We start from the raw sequence: 19,657 nt of genomic DNA, 5'->3' as shown, positions 1-19,657 counted from the left end.
CACCAGCCAGCTGGTCTGCGCATGCTCTGAGGAAGTGGCTAGAGATGCCGTTTGTTCCGGCAGCCGTGTGAGGGTTAACACGTTTAAATGTTTTACTCACGTTGGCTGCGGTGAAGGAGAGTCCGCAGGTTTTGGTAGCGGGTCATGTCGGTGGCACTGTATTGTCCTCAAAGCGATCAAAGAAGTTGTTTAGTTTGTCTGGGAGCAAGACATCGGGATCCGCGACGGGGCTGGTTTGGACATTACTAAAATAAATGATCTAACGACTCTGTCTCTTCGCAGCAAGAATCACTCTATAGATGGGAAGGTTGTATCCCTCATATATATATATATATAACATTCAATTGTTTGCAAGAATTTTGTATAATAATTTACATTGAATTTTCAGTTTTGAATCCGGTGTTGTTTTGCGTATCAGTTCATAAACCATGTGCCATGAAATCGGTACATCGAAAATATCTTCCCAACTATTTTGCAATCTATATGTCACAGCTGTACATTTGTTTTATCCTTAAATTGAACTGGTATACTTTTTTATATATCACAATTTTCTTGAACCAATTTTGGTCTTTAATGCAGGGCCGAAAGACAAGTTCCTTACTTTTTCCCCCTTCCACTTGCCTCTTTCATTTTTGTCATTTTTTTGCAATTTTTTGCCATTTTTGGTTGTGATTTTGGGTAGAGCAAACATTTCCATATATTTTTGTTGGCTGCATGTGTGACATAACTCCACCAGTCCTATTTATGATATAATTTACAAAGATTATAATTTTTTTTTATCTATTAGTATATTTGAGTTTATCCACAATATTTGTTGTAGTATTTGTTCTTTTTTTTCTGGTGGGTTAAACTGAAATTGCAAACTACTTTCTATGACTTGTTTTAAAAATTGTGATATTTTGGAGATTATGTCATTTTCAAATAACCAAAAGTGAGAGGTTGCAAACTGAATAAAGGGAAAAAGGCCATTCTTGAACATGGGGTGAGACATTCTTACTAATTTGCTAGAGAACCAGTTAAGATTTAAGTATAACTTTTGTATGACTGACACCTTTAGTGAGAAGTCTAATGCTTTAATATTTAATAATTTCTATCCATCTGAATTCATATTCATTATATAAATAGGCCCTTGTCATTGTGTCTAGCTTGCCATTCCAAATCAAATGGAATATTTTTGCTAATGTAATTCTAAAAAACAGGTTGGTAGACGTAGGCAAGACCAAATAGGTAAACTGGGATATGACTAAAGACTTAATAAGGGTGATTTTTCCACAAATAGAAATGTATTTTTCTTTCCATTGTAGCAAGATCTTATCTATTTTTGCTAACTTTCTATAAAAATGTATTGGTGAGATAATTTATTTATTTCGGGATATGTATACCGAATATGTCTACATCACCGTCAGATCATTTTATTGGTAAACTACACGGTAATGAACAAGTTGTATTTTTTTAATGATCAAATACGCAATATAGTATATTTATCATAATTTTGTTGTAATCCAGAGAGATTAGAAAAAGTATCTAGATCCTGTATGAGGTTTTGGAGGGATCTAAATTGTACATCAGCGTACAATGACTCCTTTCTTTTTAAGCCCTGGATTTCTAACCCCTTGATATTATTGTTGGATCTGATTTTAACAGCTATCAAACTACCTATGTTTCTATTAACATGTCCAGTGATTTTTTGACGATGTTCGTAACATGTTTAGGCAAATTGAGCATTAAGAAATTGGTGACAGCCTGTTTGCCCTCCCACCTATCCATTTAATTTCTCAGGAGCATGCAAAAGCCAGCATAGATAGAATCCTGTAATTGACAAATATTTGCCATATTCTAATAATTAACATGTGCCAACATATCGGCACAGTCCATTCCATGGTGAAACTTGCACTCCTGTAGATCTGAATTAATTTGATGGTGAAACTTGCCAGCCAACCGGAAAAGCAAGGCAAAGCAATTCAAGCATTCTTGAAAGTCAGGACAATCCTTGTCTTGCAAATAAACATACTTTTATATTTAAAAAAATAGATTTTTCAAGCAGTAGACATTTCGATTTCAATGTGGAGTGGGGCATTATTGTGCGGTGACGTCACATGCCCCTGCGTACCATCAAAATGAGTCGGCAATCATAATTTATTCGAAAAACAGTTTCCATCATTTGTCGCAATAAAGAAAATTTGACAAAAGAAAAATCCACCCCTGTTGAACGGAAACAAATGTTGTTTAGAGAATGTTCTTTAAATAATTTATTCTATACGGATCAAAAATATAAACCCAACATGCAACATTTCAACGATTTTACTGAGTTACAATTCATATAAGGACATCAGTCAATTACAATGAATTCATTAGGCTCTAATCTATGGATTTTACATGACTGGGCAGGGGTGCAGCCAAAAGCCCACACACTTGGAAGCCATGCCCAGCCAATCAGAATGAGTTCTACCCCACAAAAGGGCTTTATTACAGACATAAATACTCCTCACTTTCATCAGCCGTATGGGTGGCTGGTTTCAGATGATCCCGCAGATGAATAAGCTGGATATGGAGGTCCTGGGCTGGCATGGCTGGCATGGTTACACGTGGTCTGCGATTGTGAGGCCAGTTGGACCTAAATTCTCTCAAACAACGTTGGAGGTGACTTATGGTAGAGAAATGAACATTCAGTTATCTGGCAACAGCTCTGGTGGACATTCCTGCAGTGAGCATGCCAATTGCACAAAACTTGAAACATCTGTGGCATTGTGTTGTGTGACAAAATTGCACATTTTAGAGTGGCCTTTTATTGTCCCCAGCACAAGGTGCACCTATGTAATGATTATACTGTTTACTCAGCTTCTTAATATGCCACACCTGTTAGGTGAATGTATTATCTTGGCAAAGGAGAAATGCTCACTAACAGCGATGTGAACATATCTGTGCATAACATTTGAGAGAAATAAGCTATTTGTGTGTATGGAACCGTTCTGGGATCTTTTATTTCAGCTCATGAAACATGGGACCAAAACTTGACATGTTGTGTTTATATTTTTGTTCAGTATATATATCTGCCATTTCCATTACACAAGTCACAATTATATTTTCTGTGACATTGCATTGAATAAACCTGGAGCAATGTAAAGCTGCCTATTGTCAATGTTGCAGTGCCATTTCATGGTGTAATCTCAAAATTATCCCTGTGGTGATTAAGTCAGTTCCAGTGTGGTTTGTAGATTCTGCTGATCTTTTCTGTTTAACAGTGAGGAATGTGACAAAGGACTTTATTCAAGATCTGGTTTTTATAAGACTATTTCAGAGAAAGTAAACTCAATGCAATGAGATGTGCCTCTTCAAACTAACTCAAGCTGGTCTAATGCCCGGGAAACTATGTTGAGGCCTCAGGGGCTTGGCTACAGTCAAAGGTTATGTAACATTTAAACAGGGGATTGGAGGAAAGAAGGGAGGCTTTTCCTCTCAAGGGTTTGCAAGCCGCAACAGGAGTCTTTGCAAGCAACACAACTTTGCCAGAAATATAACTTTGCCAGAAATGACTGTTTGCAAGCAACTTTAATCTTTAATTGACCATGCAAGTCATGCACAGGCTATAATCATTTACCAAGGTTTATAAAGAGCTTGTCCAAAAATCTAATAAGTTATTCACCCATTCCTTTTGTGCACGTCTAAATCAGAAAATAAAATGAAGAAATATCAACAGCAACAAGATGCAGTTGCCCCCATCAAAATAGAATGATCAATTTCTACATTATATTTCTGTTCTCTCCCTGCAGAGGCAACAGACAACGCCAGTGTTAGCTTTGTAAAGTACAAGGGAGACTGCTTTGTCAGCACTGAGACCAACTACATGTACAGGGTGGACCCAGAGAGCCTGGAGACACAGAATAAGGTGCAGTGATGCCATAAGAGAAGACATCCAAAGAAACAATGAGCTCAGTGAGCAGACACATTTTACAATCATACCCTTGCACAAATGTACTGACTTACGTAAATGATGCCCTGTTTGAAATATACATTGATTGTGAGTGCCCAGACACCTGACATATTGGTAACTGCTGTGTACTTTATCTGACCTGTTCTACTACAGGTGGACTGGACAAAGTTTATTGCTGTGAATATGGCCACTGCGCATCCCCACACTGAACCAGACGGCACTACATACAACATGGGCAACTCTTATGGCAGAAAAGGTCAGTCTACATAGAAGCTCCACATGCTCCTAAGTTGAAAAATGTAGGAGCACAATGAAAAATCATATTAAATGGTAAGAATTGCCAGCAATTACAAATTATAGGGTTAAGGAGCACCATGAAATGGTATTTTTGAGATTGAGATGTAGCCTACATATATATCATCTCCTAGAGAAGCTCTCCCTTTTCTCTACCGATAAAACAGGCTTCTAGCAAACAGTTGTGGCCAATTTGCCGCAAGCTCATATTTTCACATGCAAATGAGTTAAATTATGCAAACTTTGTCAGTAATTTTGTGGCAACTTGTCAACTTCTGGCAAACAATTCTGGGAAAATTGTGGCCAACATTCTGTTAACTGCAAACTCAGTGACAATATGAACATGAGTTTAGGTTTTTGTTACTGTGTGATAACATTGACATCTACATAAGCCAAACAACTTTAAATGAAATGACTTCAGAGAAAAAAAAAACTGAACATACTAAATGTGCTAAACAAGTATTCAATGTCTTTAACAGATCCAAATAAATCCAATACAACTTGAAATCATCAGCATGGTAATGAAGAAAATAGCAGACTGGATATTTGCCAAATAAATTGTTTAATCTTTTTATATAGGAACAACATTTACATGAGAGAAATGTTAACACTATGGGGATGTTGACCTCTGTCACGGCTGTCAAAAGGAGAGGACCAAGGTGCAGCGTGTGTGTAGTTCCACATACTTATTTACTCTGTGAAACTATGCAATACATCAAACTGAATAGACAAAACAAACCCCGACGCAGAGGAGAAACAAACTACTCAAAAATAATCTTCCACAAAACCCAGGTAGAAAAACCCTACTTAAGTATGATCTCCAATTAGAAACGAGGACCAGCTGCCTCTAATTTGAGATCATCCCAAACAAACCAACATAGAAATACAAAAACTAGAACCTAACATAGAAATAGAACACATAGAATAAACCCCCCTGTCACGCCCTGACCTACTCTACCATAGAAAATAACAGCTTACCATGGTCAGGACGTGACAACCTTAGGATGTTTAAAAGGACAACTACAAAATTATTTACATGAGCCAAGTGATAACTGAGCAATAGATTAACCAATGGAAGTTTTAAATAACTAACACTTTAATAATTAAAAAAACTAAAACTAAATCAAACCTAGTTCATTCAGAACTATTGCCTTTTTGAGTAGACTTTGGAGATGACGACCCTGTGGAAATCTTTCGTCCAAACTTTGTTGAATGCATGCACTGAAACAGTTAGGATACTCAAAACAATTTATATTTTGGCATCTAAAAAGGTAGAAATCGGGTTATGCCTAATATGGCAATTCATATCACTTTTCCTAAATTAGTATTGTTACCCAAAAAAGTGCTGGTTTAAAAATAACCCAATTTGGGTAATTTCTACAACCCAGCGCTGGGTCAATATTAACATTGGACAAACACAGCATTGGGTTAACCTTGTCACATAGACTTCCAAATATCTCTAGCGGTCGGCACAGTATCTCTAGCGGTCGGCACAGTATGAGTTTGTTATGCACGTGATGTCAGAATGCGCTCACTGTTCCAAAATGTGAACGTTACTCAACAGGACAGCCCTCAACATAAGGCATGCTGCCTGCTTTGTTTATAGGCTGTTTTAACTTGTCAATTTCAAATTATTTTCTAACAAGTTTTATTTTCTAACAACAGTTTGAATTGAGACGTGTTCCACCTCATTAATTCACATAAAATTAGGCCATTTCATATTTTTTAGGCATTACTGAGGCGGACAAACTTCCCCAAGCACTTCCCCCTTGTTTCTGCAGATCAAGTATGCAGACATTTGCCCATCTCCAGTCAGAACAGGACCTGCACAAACTTTTTCACATTTTCTGACTGGTGCCCACTTCGCCTTCATTGTTGTTTTCATTACTACATGATAATAACTTTGGATATTTGTGTGTTTCTATCAAAGTAAGTGCCTTATTACATTATAATACTTTATGTATGTTGTGTTATGTTGTTTCTACTGTAGCTCACTCTATGTATGTTTCCTGTTGTCGTTTATTGTTTTTTGGTGTTCACATTTAATAAATTATAATGTTGAGCACGCAACCCGCTGCGCCTTGGTCCTCTCTTCACGAAGACAGCCGTTGCAAGCGTACACTCCTTAACAGTATTACTGGATGAATACACAGCAAGAAAACACATAGGAAATAGGTAATAATATTGGTGGCGGTTAAACAAAAAAACTTGTTTTACTAGATGAAAATAATTGCAAGAAAAGACTGACAACTTATGAATATGCATAACCCATGTTCATCCATAACTCTTTACACATGTACCAACAAACGGGTGCGATCATTCTACAGTGGTCCCTGCAGTGTACGCTCAAACCGGTGTGATTTATTTAGAACGTCCAGCATTTGAGCTGGCCACACTGTTTTTTCACAGAAACATTTTGCACAAACACAGTCCTTACAAAGTTATGTCCTGAATGTGAACAGTTTATTTTTCGATGCAATGTTCAGACATTCACAGAAATAACTACAGCATAACAAAATCATCCAAACCGGAAAATGTAGGCTGTGTTTGTCCTAGCACTAACTGAGGAAAAATTGATGTAACACAAGCGATCATATTTAGATAACTCTCGACTGACAGAAACTACAATATGAACTAGCTAATAGCAATTAGTATTTAAAATTAATCACATCACGAGTGAGCTCACCATTGATAAAAATAATTCAGTTAAACACTTTCTAGAAATCAAAAGTTATCCGAAGATGGGAAGTTTGTGCTTGACGCCATGTTTGTTTTTTCACTTCAACCAAAGATAAAAAGAAAAGACAAGATTAGTTTGGTCTGTTTGCAGTATGCATGTTGAAGGGGGTGTGTCGTCTACCTTCATTCCCATCCCATCATTCACTTCCAGAAGTTTACTCTGTGAACCCTCCCTCACCACATTTTGTTATAAAATCTTTGTCCGACAGACGTTTACGTGAAACCCAGAATGCATTGTATGTCAACAAACATGGCTCCGCACATAGCTGGAATTAGCTTAGCTCATCATAATCAGTACAACCTTCAAAAGAATATTTGACAAACATAATGTGTTCATTACAATGTATTCAAGAATCAGAATGCATGATTCATCACCAGAACTTGAAATCCCAGTGGGTCAGAAGTTTACATACACTAAGTTGACTGTGGATAAAAAAATAATAATAATAATTTAATTAATTTAACATTTAATTGAATCCCTTTTATTATATAAGGCTTTAACGTAAAAAAAATTTGGGAAAATGGAAGGGGTCTGAATACTTTCCATATGCACTGTATGTGCGAGCTGTTGGCTAGAGCGCATGGGCGTATTTGCTATATAACGTAGCAGTTTGTGACAAAACCATCAGTACAGTTGAAAATGCAATGGAAACCCATTGAACTTGTTTTTTGGGGGGGATTTAACGACAAAAGTTATTTTTACGTGCACTACTTCATCACGCTCACACAGCCTTTTATCCACAGAAAGTCTGTTTGCTGGAAACATCTCCAATGGGAAAATGCGCATATAGTTTAATGCAGATTTTAGAATATTCGGATGAAAATCTGTCACAAATTGGATGGAAACCTACCTAATGTCTTAGAGTGTGCAGTTATGAGAAACAGATTTTGGAATGCTGTTCCTTCGTTCAAGTATTACAAAATGCCATCATCTAATTTCCCATCAATCTCTCTATGCCTAGTCACTATTTAAACGTACAGGCTAAGTAAGTCAATGGAGGACTTTCTGGTCTCATTGACGCTGGATCAGAATGTCTTCCTGCCTATCTTGTACTGGTGTTGGGAGGACCACTGGCAGATATCTTAAAGCGATGTCACATGTATCTGGAGAGAAGAATGTTTAGTGAATATCTTTATTGTTTGAGGCTAAAAATAAATGAGCATCTGCGGCACCACCAGCAGGGTCATTTCAAACTATACCTGCACTTCGGAAAGAATATCTGGGCCTGCTTCTCTCTGGGCTGGCAAAGGAAAGTTTTTTTGTCCTTGAAGACCGAGTGAGTTTTCCCGAGCAGTCCAGTTTTGAAAGGTAGAAGTCATGAGCAATCTGTAGTAAAGTAGACAATTACATTTTTATGGTAATATTTTATTTTACTTAAAAAAAATACAAAAAAATAGACAACTTAACATTAAAACTGCACATATCCACAAACATTAATGACGTCACACTTGCTCAGATCCACATGCTCCCACCGTATTTACACACAATGCTGTTTCTAATGCTTGTAAGACTGCCCCATATGACTTCAAATTGTGTTATGTTGTAGCCAGACAAACAATTACTTCTCCATTGCAGTTAATCAATGGTCTGGCTAACACCTAATTCTTGAAGTCCTCTTGACTTCAGAGTCTGAAATGGCTCTTTGATATTGTCGGCACCATGCGTTGATAATAAAGGGGGCTGTGCTTTTATTTGTTGGCTCTCCTCACTCAAACACCCACAGCCACACACAGCCCCTAAGCGCTGCCCCTTCTATGACTTTCAAATCCAAACAATAAGAGGTCTCAACCCAGAGGAAAAAAATACATTTGAGAGAACCAATCAAATCCCGCCCAATCATTTATTAGCGAAAAATGCATTAAAACCCCATTGAGTCGATTGACGCATCGGTGGGTCAATCTAAGTAACATAATAAAAAAATCCCCAACTAAATCAGTCAGATTAAGCTAGAGATACTGTATATACAAAAGTATGTGGACACCCCTTCAAATTAGTGGATTCTGCTATTTCAGCCACACTCTTTGCTGACAGGTGTATAAAATCAAGGACACCACCATGCAATCTCCATAGCCTAACATTGGCAATAGAATGCCCTTACTGAAAATCTCAGTGACTTTCAATGTGGCACCGTCATAGGATGCCACCTTTATCTTGTGATCAAGCCATCAATGTTTTGTGATTATTGGTGTCGTAAAAATGTTAGCTAACAGGTTAGCAATTAGTATGTTTGACATTTCAGTGGAAATACTATTACTATAAGCTTTTTGATAAGCGCTTCAGCAAAAAATATACCTCCCGTATTGTCGGCATACGGTCCCCAGTTTTGGGCCACTTTACTATTTTGTTCAATTACAAGGTATATCCATTTAATTTTGTTCAAAAAAGAGACACCACCCTCGTATCCGAAGCGTTTACTAGACAGTTGACTAGTTGGCTAGCCTTCCAATATAAAAAAAAATACGTGCCTGTCAACTTTTCATTGTGTAGCCCGGTGCGCCCTCCTGTAGACATCTTCTTCAGTGTTGTAACCAAATAATGTAATAAGACGGAGTCTACAACCCACACAAGTGGCTCAGGTAGTGCAGCTCATCCAGGATGGCACATCAATGCGAGCTGTGGCAAGAAGGTTTGCTGTGTCTGTCAGCGTAGTGTCCAGAGCATGGAGGCGCTACCAGGAAACAGGCCAGTACATCAAGAGACATGGAGGAGGCCGTAGGAGGGCAACAACCCAGCAGCAGGACCGCTACCTCCGCCTTTGTGCAAGGAGGAGCAGGAGGAGCACTGCCAGAGCCCTGCAAAATGACCTCCAGCAGGCCACAAATGTGCATGTGTCTGCTATCAGTGTGCCTTCGGCAACACTCATAGCTTCCTTCAGCCCAGTGATCAGAGTCTCAATGTACTTGTTGCAATCCACAACACTGGAGTCGTCCAAGACATTGTGGAACATCACATCCACTGGTAGCTGAGGGATCCTACCAAACATGAGAAAGAATGGAGCATAGCCCGTAGTCTCATGAACAGTGGCATTGTAGGCAAATGTCAATGACTAGATTTGTTAAGGCCAATGTTCTTTGATTTTCAGGGGTAGCCTCCTGAGCATGCTGCCTAAAGTCCTGTTGAAGCGTTCAGTCGCTCCATTCCCCATTGGGTGATATGCCGGGGTTCTTGACTTTTGGACACCAGAGAGCTTAACCTCTATGGGCTAGGTGGGACGCTTATAATGTCACTAAAACCAAAACCACAGCTAAATGCAGCACTAACCTTTGATGATCATCAGATGACACTCCTAGTACATTATGTTATCTTCTCTAGGGCCAGTGGGACGAAATCATCCCACCTACTCAACAGCCAGTATAATCCCGTGGCGCAATATTCAAATACCTTAGAAATGCTATTACTTCAATTTCTCAAGCATATGACTATTTTACACCATTTTAAAGACAAGACTCTCGTTAATCTAACCACACTGTCCGATTTCAAAAAGACTTTACAATGAAAAGCAAAACATTTGATTATGTCAGCAGAGTACCCAGCCAGAAATAATCAGACACACATTTTTCAAGCTAGCATATAATGTCACATAAACCCAAACCACAGCTAAATGCAGCACTAACCTTTGATGATCTTCATCAGATGACAATCCTAGGACATTATGTTATACAATACATGCATGTTTTGTTCAATCAAGTTAATATTTATATCAAAAACCAGCTTTTTACATTAGCATGTGACTAGCATTCCCACACTTCCGGTGAATTTACTAAATTACTCACGATAAACGTTCACAAAAAACATAACAATTATTTTAAGAATTATAGATACAGAACTCCTTTATGCACTCGCTATGTCCGAATTTAAAATAGCTTTTCGGTGAAAGCACATTTTGCAATATTCTGAGTAGCTATTTTGACACCCACCAAGTGTGGTACTCACCAAACTCCGATTTACTATTAGAAAAGTTTGATTACCTTTGCTGTTCTTCGTCAGAATGCACTCCCAGGACTTCTACTTCAATAACAAATGTTGGTTTGGTTCCAAATAATCCATAGTTATATCCAAATAGCGGCGTTTTGTTCGTGCGTTCAAGACACTATCCGAAGGGTAAAGAAGGGTGATGCGCCCGACGCATTTCGTGACAAAAAATTTCAAAATATTCCATTACCGTACTTCGAAGCATGTCAAACACTGTTTAAAATCAATTTTTATGCGATTTGTCTGGTTTCCATGGTTAAATGCGGTGGATCGCAATTTCACTTTTTTGCTAATGCCGCCATCCATCCATGGTTTCTGGTTAGGGTAGGTTTTAATGGTCACAGTGGTTATGACATCTCCAATGCACTTATTTATAAACACACTCACCAAGTCAGCGTATAGGTTGATGTTGTTCTCTGAGGCTGACCGGAACATATTCCAGTCCTCATGATCAAAACAATCTTGGAGCATAGCTTCCGATTGGTCAGTCCAGCGTTGAATGGTTCTCGTCACTAGTATACATTCTTTTTGAGTTTCTGCCTATAAGCCGGGACGAGCAAGATGGCGTCGTGGTCGGATTTGCCAAAGGGAGGGCGGTGGAGGGCTTTGTATGCATCGCGGAAGTTAGTTAATATGCTGATTAAATTTAGGTAAAAACGTTTTTCTTTTTTTTTACTTATTTTTTTAAAAACCTTCTTCCTAGGTTTTGGCCTTTCTAGGGAGTTTTTCCTAGCCACCGTGCTTCTACACCTGCATTGCTTGCTGTTTGGGGTTTTAGGCTGGGTTTCTGTGCAGCACTTTGAGATATCAGCTGATGTAAGAAGGGCTATATAAATACATTTTATTTGATTTTGATTTGATTTGAGGTAACATGCTTTGAGGTAACATGCTTTGTTAAAATCCCCAGCTACAATGAATGCAGCCTCCGGGTATATAGTTTCCAGTTTACATAGAGTCCAGTGAAGTTCATTGAGGGCCGTCTTGGTGTTCGCTTGAGGGGGGGGGGGTGTACACAGCTGTGACTATAACTGACAAGAATTCTTTTGATTGTAAGGAATTCAAGGTCGGGTGAGCAGAAGGACTTGAGTTCCTGTGTGTTGTTATGATCGCACCATGAGTTCTTAATCATAAAGCATGCACCCCAGCCTTCCTCTTCCCAGAGAGGTGTTTATCTCTGTCGGCGTGATGTATGGAGAAGCCCGGTGGCTGGACCGATACCGACAACATATCCCGAGAGAGCCATGTTTATTTGAAACAGAGAATGTTACAGTCTCTGATGTCACTCTGGAAGGCAACTCTTGCTCAAATTTCGTCTACGTTGTTGTCAAGAGACTAGACATTGGCGAGTAGTATACTCAGGAGTGGTGAGCGATGTTTCCGTTTACGAAGCCTGACCAGAAGAGACCCGTCCAAAGAGAGGATCTGCTTCGGGAAAGTCGTATTCCTGGTCGTAATTTTGGTAAGTTGACTCTGCTCTTATATCCAATAGCTCTCTATATGTAATAAGACGTAAGATATCCTGGGGTAACAATGTAAGAAGTAATACATAAAAAACTAAACACTGCATAGTTTCCTAAGAATGCGAAGCGAGGTGACCATCTCTGTTGGCGCCATCTTAATCTCTGCTCTCAAGCTGTCATGAGCGTAATAACTCTACCCACAAGTATGTTTCTGGGCATGACCTTTGACCTGGTAGGCTCGACTATTACAGTGCTGCCTGGAGACAAAGCCACATTTTTAGGTAATTTACCCCAAACTAAGTGTTCAGTCTTCGGAAATATAGTCACAGCTTGAGTGAGCTTCACGGTCTAAATCTTGCCATCAACTTCCTCTCCCTTCCATCTTGTGACACACTGGTGAGTGAGTCTGGCCATCAATGTTGTTGACTAGCTTCCAGTATTTGTCTGTGCCCGTCATCTCATCCAATATATGCTTGATGACATTCGATCCCAGTAGAAGATCATCACGCTGTCCAGGAACAAATAGGGTGGGCACTTTAACTTCTTGGGGCTATGTGGGACGTTAGCGTGCCACCCGTGGCGCACCCTATCAACAGCAGGTGCATTTCAAGAGCGGCAAATTTGAAACCAAATAAATGTCAAAATTCAAGTTTTTCAAACATACAACTATCTGGCACCCTTTGAAAGATAAACATCTCCTTAATCTAACCACGTTTTCCGATTTCAAAAAGGTTTTACGGCGAAAGCATAAAGTTAGGTTATGTTAGGAGAGTACATTGACAATAGCGGTGTGTATTGTATTGTCAATTCAAAGACAGGCGTCACCAAAACCATAAAATCAGCTAAAATTATGCACTAACCTTTTACAATCTCCATCAGATGACACTCCTAGGACATTATGTTAGACAATGCATGCATTTTTAGTTCTATCAAGTTCATATTTATATCTAAAAACAGTGTTTTACTATGGCGTTGATGTTCAGGAAATCGTTTCCCTCCAATACCGGCAGTCAAGTCATCACAACAAAATAATTAATTAATATTAGAAAACATTGGTAAAATATTATATTGTCATTCAAAGAATTATAGATTTACATCTCTTGAACGCAATGGACTTGCCAGATTTAAAATTAACCTTACTGGGAAATCACACTTTGCAATAATCTGAGCACTGCGCCCAGAAAAATACGCATTGCGATACAGACTAACCGCCATGTTGGAGAGATCTAAAATCGAAAATACTATGTAAATAATCTTCATCAGATGTCACTTCCAAAGAATCCCAGGTCCATAACGAATGTAGTTTTGTTCAAAAAAGCTCATCATTTATGTCCAAAAACCTCCGTGTTGTAGCACATGATCTAAGCCAGCCGGACTTCACTTCACTTCAAGAACGGAAAAAATATATTTTCGTTCGTTCAAACATGTCAAACGTTGTATCGCATAAATCATTAGGGCCTTTTTTAACCAGAACATGAATAAAATTCAAGGCGGACCATTGGGTTCTCTTTTAAAACGTTTCGGAATGAGAGTACCCACCATCAACTCGCGCACCAGGTGTCTAATGGGCCATCGCCGTTCCAACGCTCTTCTTCAGTCAGATCTCACTGTAGAACACTCAAAACACTTTGTAAAGGCTGGGGACATCTTGTGGAAGCAATAGGAAGTGCCAAAATATTCCTCCTTCCCTTTGTTTTTCAATGGTATAGGCTTAAAGTCAATTCAACACATCAGGTATCCACTTCCTGTCAGAATCTGTCTCAGGGTTTTGCCTGCCAAATGAGTTCTGTTATACTCACAGACACCATTCAAACAGTTTTTGAAACTTTAGGGTGTTTTCTATCCATATATAATAAGTATATGCATATTGTAGTTACTGGGTAGGATTAGTAACCAGATTAAATCGGGTACATTTTTTTATCCAGCCGTGAAAATACTGCCCCCTATACCCTAACAGGTTAACATCAATCCCATAGATTTGCATCTCCAAATCATAGAAAATCTTTGGTGAGGCCTTCTTCCCCCCACAACCCACTAACACTAACTCTTTAGGAGGCTGATAATGCTGAGGAAAGGCACTTGCTTCCAAAAGTCTCTGCTCAGCATGTTCACTCAATGTACAGGCCATAAACCCAGTGTCAATCATGCCCTTAAGCTGCACTTTCCCATGTACAGACACAGAGGTGTAAAACAAATCTGAAAAAGCCTCAACCTCTTGTGAACCTAACATAACAATTTTCTCTCCTTTTGCATCAGAGCACAACATCTCATATGTTTTCTCGAGATCATCGGATTCTTTCTTAGGGGCAGACAGTTGAACACCCACATCCCCCCTTCACCTGTAGGCGTGTCAGTTTAACGGTTGCTGAAGTGGTGGGTTTCTCTGCTGCTGTGTTGGGTGTCTCTCACAGCCAAGATTGGCATAGCGTTCCTCCTGTTTTGGACTATTTGATTTACGATGATCTGGCGAAAGCATCAGTGGCACAGGTTATCATGTCTACAGTGCATCAGTGGAGTGATCTGTTGAGCCACAAACCCTCCATTCCCTACACCTGAAGGGCTGAGAGGGGAAAGATGGCACCTTCCTCTTCAAATATATTCTCATCAACTCATCCCATTCATGAATGGAGAATTTGTCTGTACCATCTCCTCTATATGTAGGAAGTTCCTTCACGTCTGATTGAATGATGAACTTGATTTTACTGAGGTCTACATATCCTGCTGACTCTGAGTGATGATCCTGCTGACTCTGAGTGATAAGTTTCTCCGTAATTACTGGTGGCTCATGAATGCTGGACCTGCCACTTTGTATTTCTTTCCTAATGGAGCTCCCTATTTCCTGGGTTAGCTGAGTGACCAGCTCTGCTTTAACATCTTCAAGGGCTTTGATTAAGACTATATGAATGGCTTTCATCAGATGTTTTTGTGGAGCAAAACATGGGGTGGACCTACAGTGGTTCCTCCTTTAAAAGTTTGAGCTTACACTGCAGGACTTAGAGGTACCCAGCGTCATGGCTTCATTGCTCCAGACCACCACAAGGGGGAGTTAGAGCACTCATTATGCATTTGGTTCCCAAGGTTTTTATATGACCAACCATATTGAACAAATTTGATGCGGAGCAACCCCTACCTGCTGACTTTCTTGAGCAAAGGTGGCTGACAAAACATTACGGGGAGGCAAATGTAAGTAGTTATGTCATAATGAGTCAAGCAAAAAATGTACAATTGAGAGGAATATGTTAGTTAATGTAGAGACAAACGATTGTGCATATTTTTTTGTCATTAACTTAATTTATGAAAATCGCTATTTCGCAAGTTTTTTTTCTGCCATATCCATTACCAGGTGTATCAAACTCCATTCTGTGAATGATGCTGTCTGCATGTATGTATTACAATTTTAGAATTCAACAGTGTTTACCACCACTGCTTCTGGGACATCAATGATTACACATTGTAACTATGCAATTGACTAGAAACATTATTTTGTAATTCATATATACAGAATAAAAAATAGTACATCCTGCCAGCACGCCCACAAGCATGCTGAATGACGTGTGGAAGAGAGCGAGGAATGAGATGGGAGTAACAATCCAGGCTATTTGCTCTGAGACCTGCATAATAATGTAATGAAACAAACATATATGTGGTTCGAATTCAGGCTGTATCACATCCGACCGTGATTGGGAGTGCCATAGAGCGGCGCACAATTGGCCCAGCGGGTTTGGCCGGGGTAGGCCTTCATTGGCCGGGGTAGGCTGGTGCTGGGGTAGGCTGGTTTTGAAAATATAGTTAGCTTGTTATGCAAGTGTTGCACACCAACAGATGGAGAAAACCTACACCAGTCGAGCAATTCATTTCAACAATAATTGAAATTGGCGGCAGGTAGCCTAGCGGTTAGAATATTGGACTAGTAACCAAAAGGTTGCAAGATCGAAACCCCAAGCTGACAAGGTAAAAATCTGTCGTTCTGCCCCTGAACAAGGCAAAAACCCACTGTTTCTAGGCCGTCATTGAAAATAAGAATTTGTTCTTAACCTACTTGCCTAGTTAAATAAAGGTAAACCACTAATATTATGTTAAAATTTCTGTTGGTGAACACACTTCTATGTTAGATAACCATAAACAGTGCTCTCAATACATCAACAGGAAAGAAAATTCACTGCAGTTCCGCTTTTTGCCACAAGGCGAGAGGAGTACCTCAATGATGTAAACAGAGTCTATAGAGCAGCAGCTCCGCGGTGATTGAGCTGACGTCAATCAACGATGAATCCAGGTCTAGAAGGCATCAATGTAACTGGTGCTATACTGCACCGCTGTAACTCTGCGTTGAGTGTGATTGATTGAGACTACAGACGTGGACTTCGGATATCAGGTTGTTTATAGAATCAGAATTCTCTCTCTGCATCCAAAAGAAAAGACAAAACATTTGTAGAGCACAAATATGTTCTGCCAGTTGTCGCCTCTTTCTCTCATAGTGAATCAAAATTATTTTATAATACAAAAATGACTACAACCTCTCCTTACAATGTACCAGCACATAACATACATTTTACATCGATAAAACCACATACCTGCATCCAAAAGATAAGACAAAACATTTGTAGAGCATAAATATGTTCTGCCAATTGTCACCTACAACTGCGACCTGGCCAAGATAAAGCATGGCAATTCGACACATACAACAACACAGAGTTACACATGGAATAAACAAAACATACAGTCAATAATACACTAGAACAAAAGAAAACAAAAAGTCTATATACAATGAGTGCAAATGAGAAGTTAAGGCAATAAATAGGCCATGGTGCCGAAGTAATTACAATATAGCAATTTAACACTGGAATGGTAGATGTGCAGAAGATGAATGTGCAAGTAGAGATACTGGGGTGCAAAGGAGCAAGATAAATAAATTAATAAATACAGTATGGGGATGAGGTGGGTAGATAGATGGGCTGTTTACAGATGGGCTATGTACAGGTGCAGTGCAAATGGTTAGCTAGCTACCATAATTATGATTGGACAAAATAAAGTTAGCTGTTTTTCACTGGTCAGTCACTCAGTCACACTAGAACTAGAATATTTTAAATATTCAGAACCCAACCTCAATAACCCAGCACCAACAACCCAACCTTTCTATATTAGCAGTAAACAACCCAACAATTGACCCAATGCTTGCAACCAAGCAATTGGGTCATCCAAACAACCCAACATGTTTTACATGTACCTTACATCTCAAATCTATGCATGGAAGAAGTCTTGACCTGTCTGGTGTACACATTTCTCTGTCCTCAGTTTGATTGAAGGCCTCAATCTGTATGTTTGCCTTGTAGCTAACCGATTGCAAACTAGAAAGAGTGAAGGAACAACACATGATTAAAATAAGCTAGCTACTAGTTTAAAACAATGAAAACTCTAATTGTTACAAACAATGAATGTATGGGCTGCATTTATGAGAATTCATGCATTTAATTACCTTATCAATCTTGAAGACGATACATTCATTGTGCAAAAAAAGTGTTATGAGTGAGTTTACTACAAACATATTTCCAGGGTGTTGATGCATTCTCCTCCCAACACAGCGTCTTCCAACACCATAGGAAGGGTATCCATCTGCTAAAGTAAAGTTTTTGCTTTGATGTCAAATATACTCATATTGTTGCTAGCTAGCTAGCTAGCTAGCTGTTGTGCAAGCATGACACTAGCATATTGACATGCATATTGCTATTAAATTGCAAAAATATGATAGCTAACATTAGCTAGCTAAGCACTAGCCAGTCAGTCAGTGGCGCTGACAGATAGAAAATTGTATCAACAATGTAACACTCGTCGTTGAAGGGGGACCAAAACGCAGCGGGTAAAGTGCTCATCCTCTTATTTATTAAAGAAAATACTTAATCAATACAAAACAAACGACGAAAACAGTCCAGGAAGGTGCATAGACTATACTAGAAACACCCACCCAAAAACCCCAGTGAAAACAAACACAACTAAATATGGCCTCCAATTAGAGACAACAACAACCAGCTGCCTCTAATTGGAGGTCATTGACAAAACTCACATAGAACTAGAAAAGCTAGATAAACATAGAAATAAGAAAACTAGAACCTAAACCCACAATACCCAACCACACAAAACAAACACCCCCTGCCACGCCCTGACCAACTACAATGACAAATAACCCCTTTTACTGGCCAGGACGTGACAAACAAAATATGCTTCACTCTATCCCATAAAACATGACATTGCTAACTAGGCATCATTTAGATAATGTTTATTAGGAAGTTTAATTAATATGTTAGACACTCACCGGAGAACTTTAGTAGGTACTGTAGCTAGCTAGATAGCTTTGTTTTCATTTTACAATAATTGATTGTAATTCCGTTGATTGGTCTTCTTTGTTCGCAATAATTGTACAGTATGTGCATTCCGCCACTTACTGTCCACACATTTTCTATGGGATTGAGGTCAGGGCTTTGTGATGACCACTCCAATACCTTGACTTTGTTGTCCTTAAGCCATTTTGCCACAACTTTGGAAGTATGCTTGGGGTCATTGTCCATTTGGAAAACCCATTTGTGACCAAGCTTTAACTTCCTGACTGATGTCTTGAGATGTTGCTTCAATATATCCACATAATTTTCCATTCTCATGATGCCATCTATTTTGTAAAGTGCACCAGTCCCTCCTGCAGAAAAGCACCCCCACAGCATGATGCTGCCACCCCCGTGCTTCACAGTTGGGATGGTGACTTGGGCTTGCAAGCCTCCCCCTTTTTCCTCCAAACATAACAATGGTCATTATGGCCAAACAGTTCTATTTTTATTTCATCAGACCAGAGGACATTTCTCCAAAAAGTACAATCTTTGTCCCCATGTGCAGTTGCAAATCGTAGTCTGGCTTTTTTTTATGGCGGTTTTGGAACAGTGGCTTCTTCCTTGCTGAACGGCCTTTCAGGTTATGTCGATATAGGACTCGTTTTACTGTGGATATAGATACTTTTGTACCTGTTTCCTCCAGCATCTTCACAAGGTCCTTTGCTGTTGTTCTGGGATTGATTTGTACTTTTCGCACCAAAGTACGTTCATCTCTAGGAGACATCTCTAGGAGACATCTCTAGGAGCATCTCCTTCCTGAGCGGTGTGATGGCTGCGTGGTCCCATGGTGTTTATACGTGCGTACTATTGTTTTGTACAGATGAACGTGGTACCTTCAGGAGTTGGTAAATTACTCCCAAGGATGAACCAGACTTGTGGAGGTCTC

At 39.3% G+C, this 19,657-nt stretch overlaps 1 protein-coding gene across 3 annotated transcripts in view; it reads left to right on the top strand.

The window, feature by feature from the left end:
- LOC115154949 (beta,beta-carotene 9',10'-oxygenase) overlaps positions 1 to 19,657 on the top strand; it is a 110,864-nt gene that overhangs the window by 29,818 nt on the left and 61,389 nt on the right. For 2 of the 3 annotated variants that reach the window (XM_029701682.1, XM_029701681.1), the window contains exons 4-5: positions 3,771 to 3,886; positions 4,085 to 4,187. The exons of the other annotated variant lie outside the window; for it this stretch is intronic. In XM_029701682.1, coding sequence (XP_029557542.1) covers positions 3,771 to 3,886; positions 4,085 to 4,187 — 219 coding nt within the window. The remainder of the gene's footprint in view (positions 1 to 3,770; positions 3,887 to 4,084; positions 4,188 to 19,657) is intronic. 3 annotated transcript variants of the gene reach the window in all.

Source organism: Salmo trutta, chromosome 19 (assembly GCF_901001165.1).
Source record: "Salmo trutta chromosome 19, fSalTru1.1, whole genome shotgun sequence".
Lineage (NCBI taxonomy): Eukaryota > Metazoa > Chordata > Actinopteri > Salmoniformes > Salmonidae > Salmo > Salmo trutta.
The sequence above is the reverse complement of the archived record's forward strand: the minus strand, read 5'-3'. Positions and strand labels throughout refer to the sequence as shown.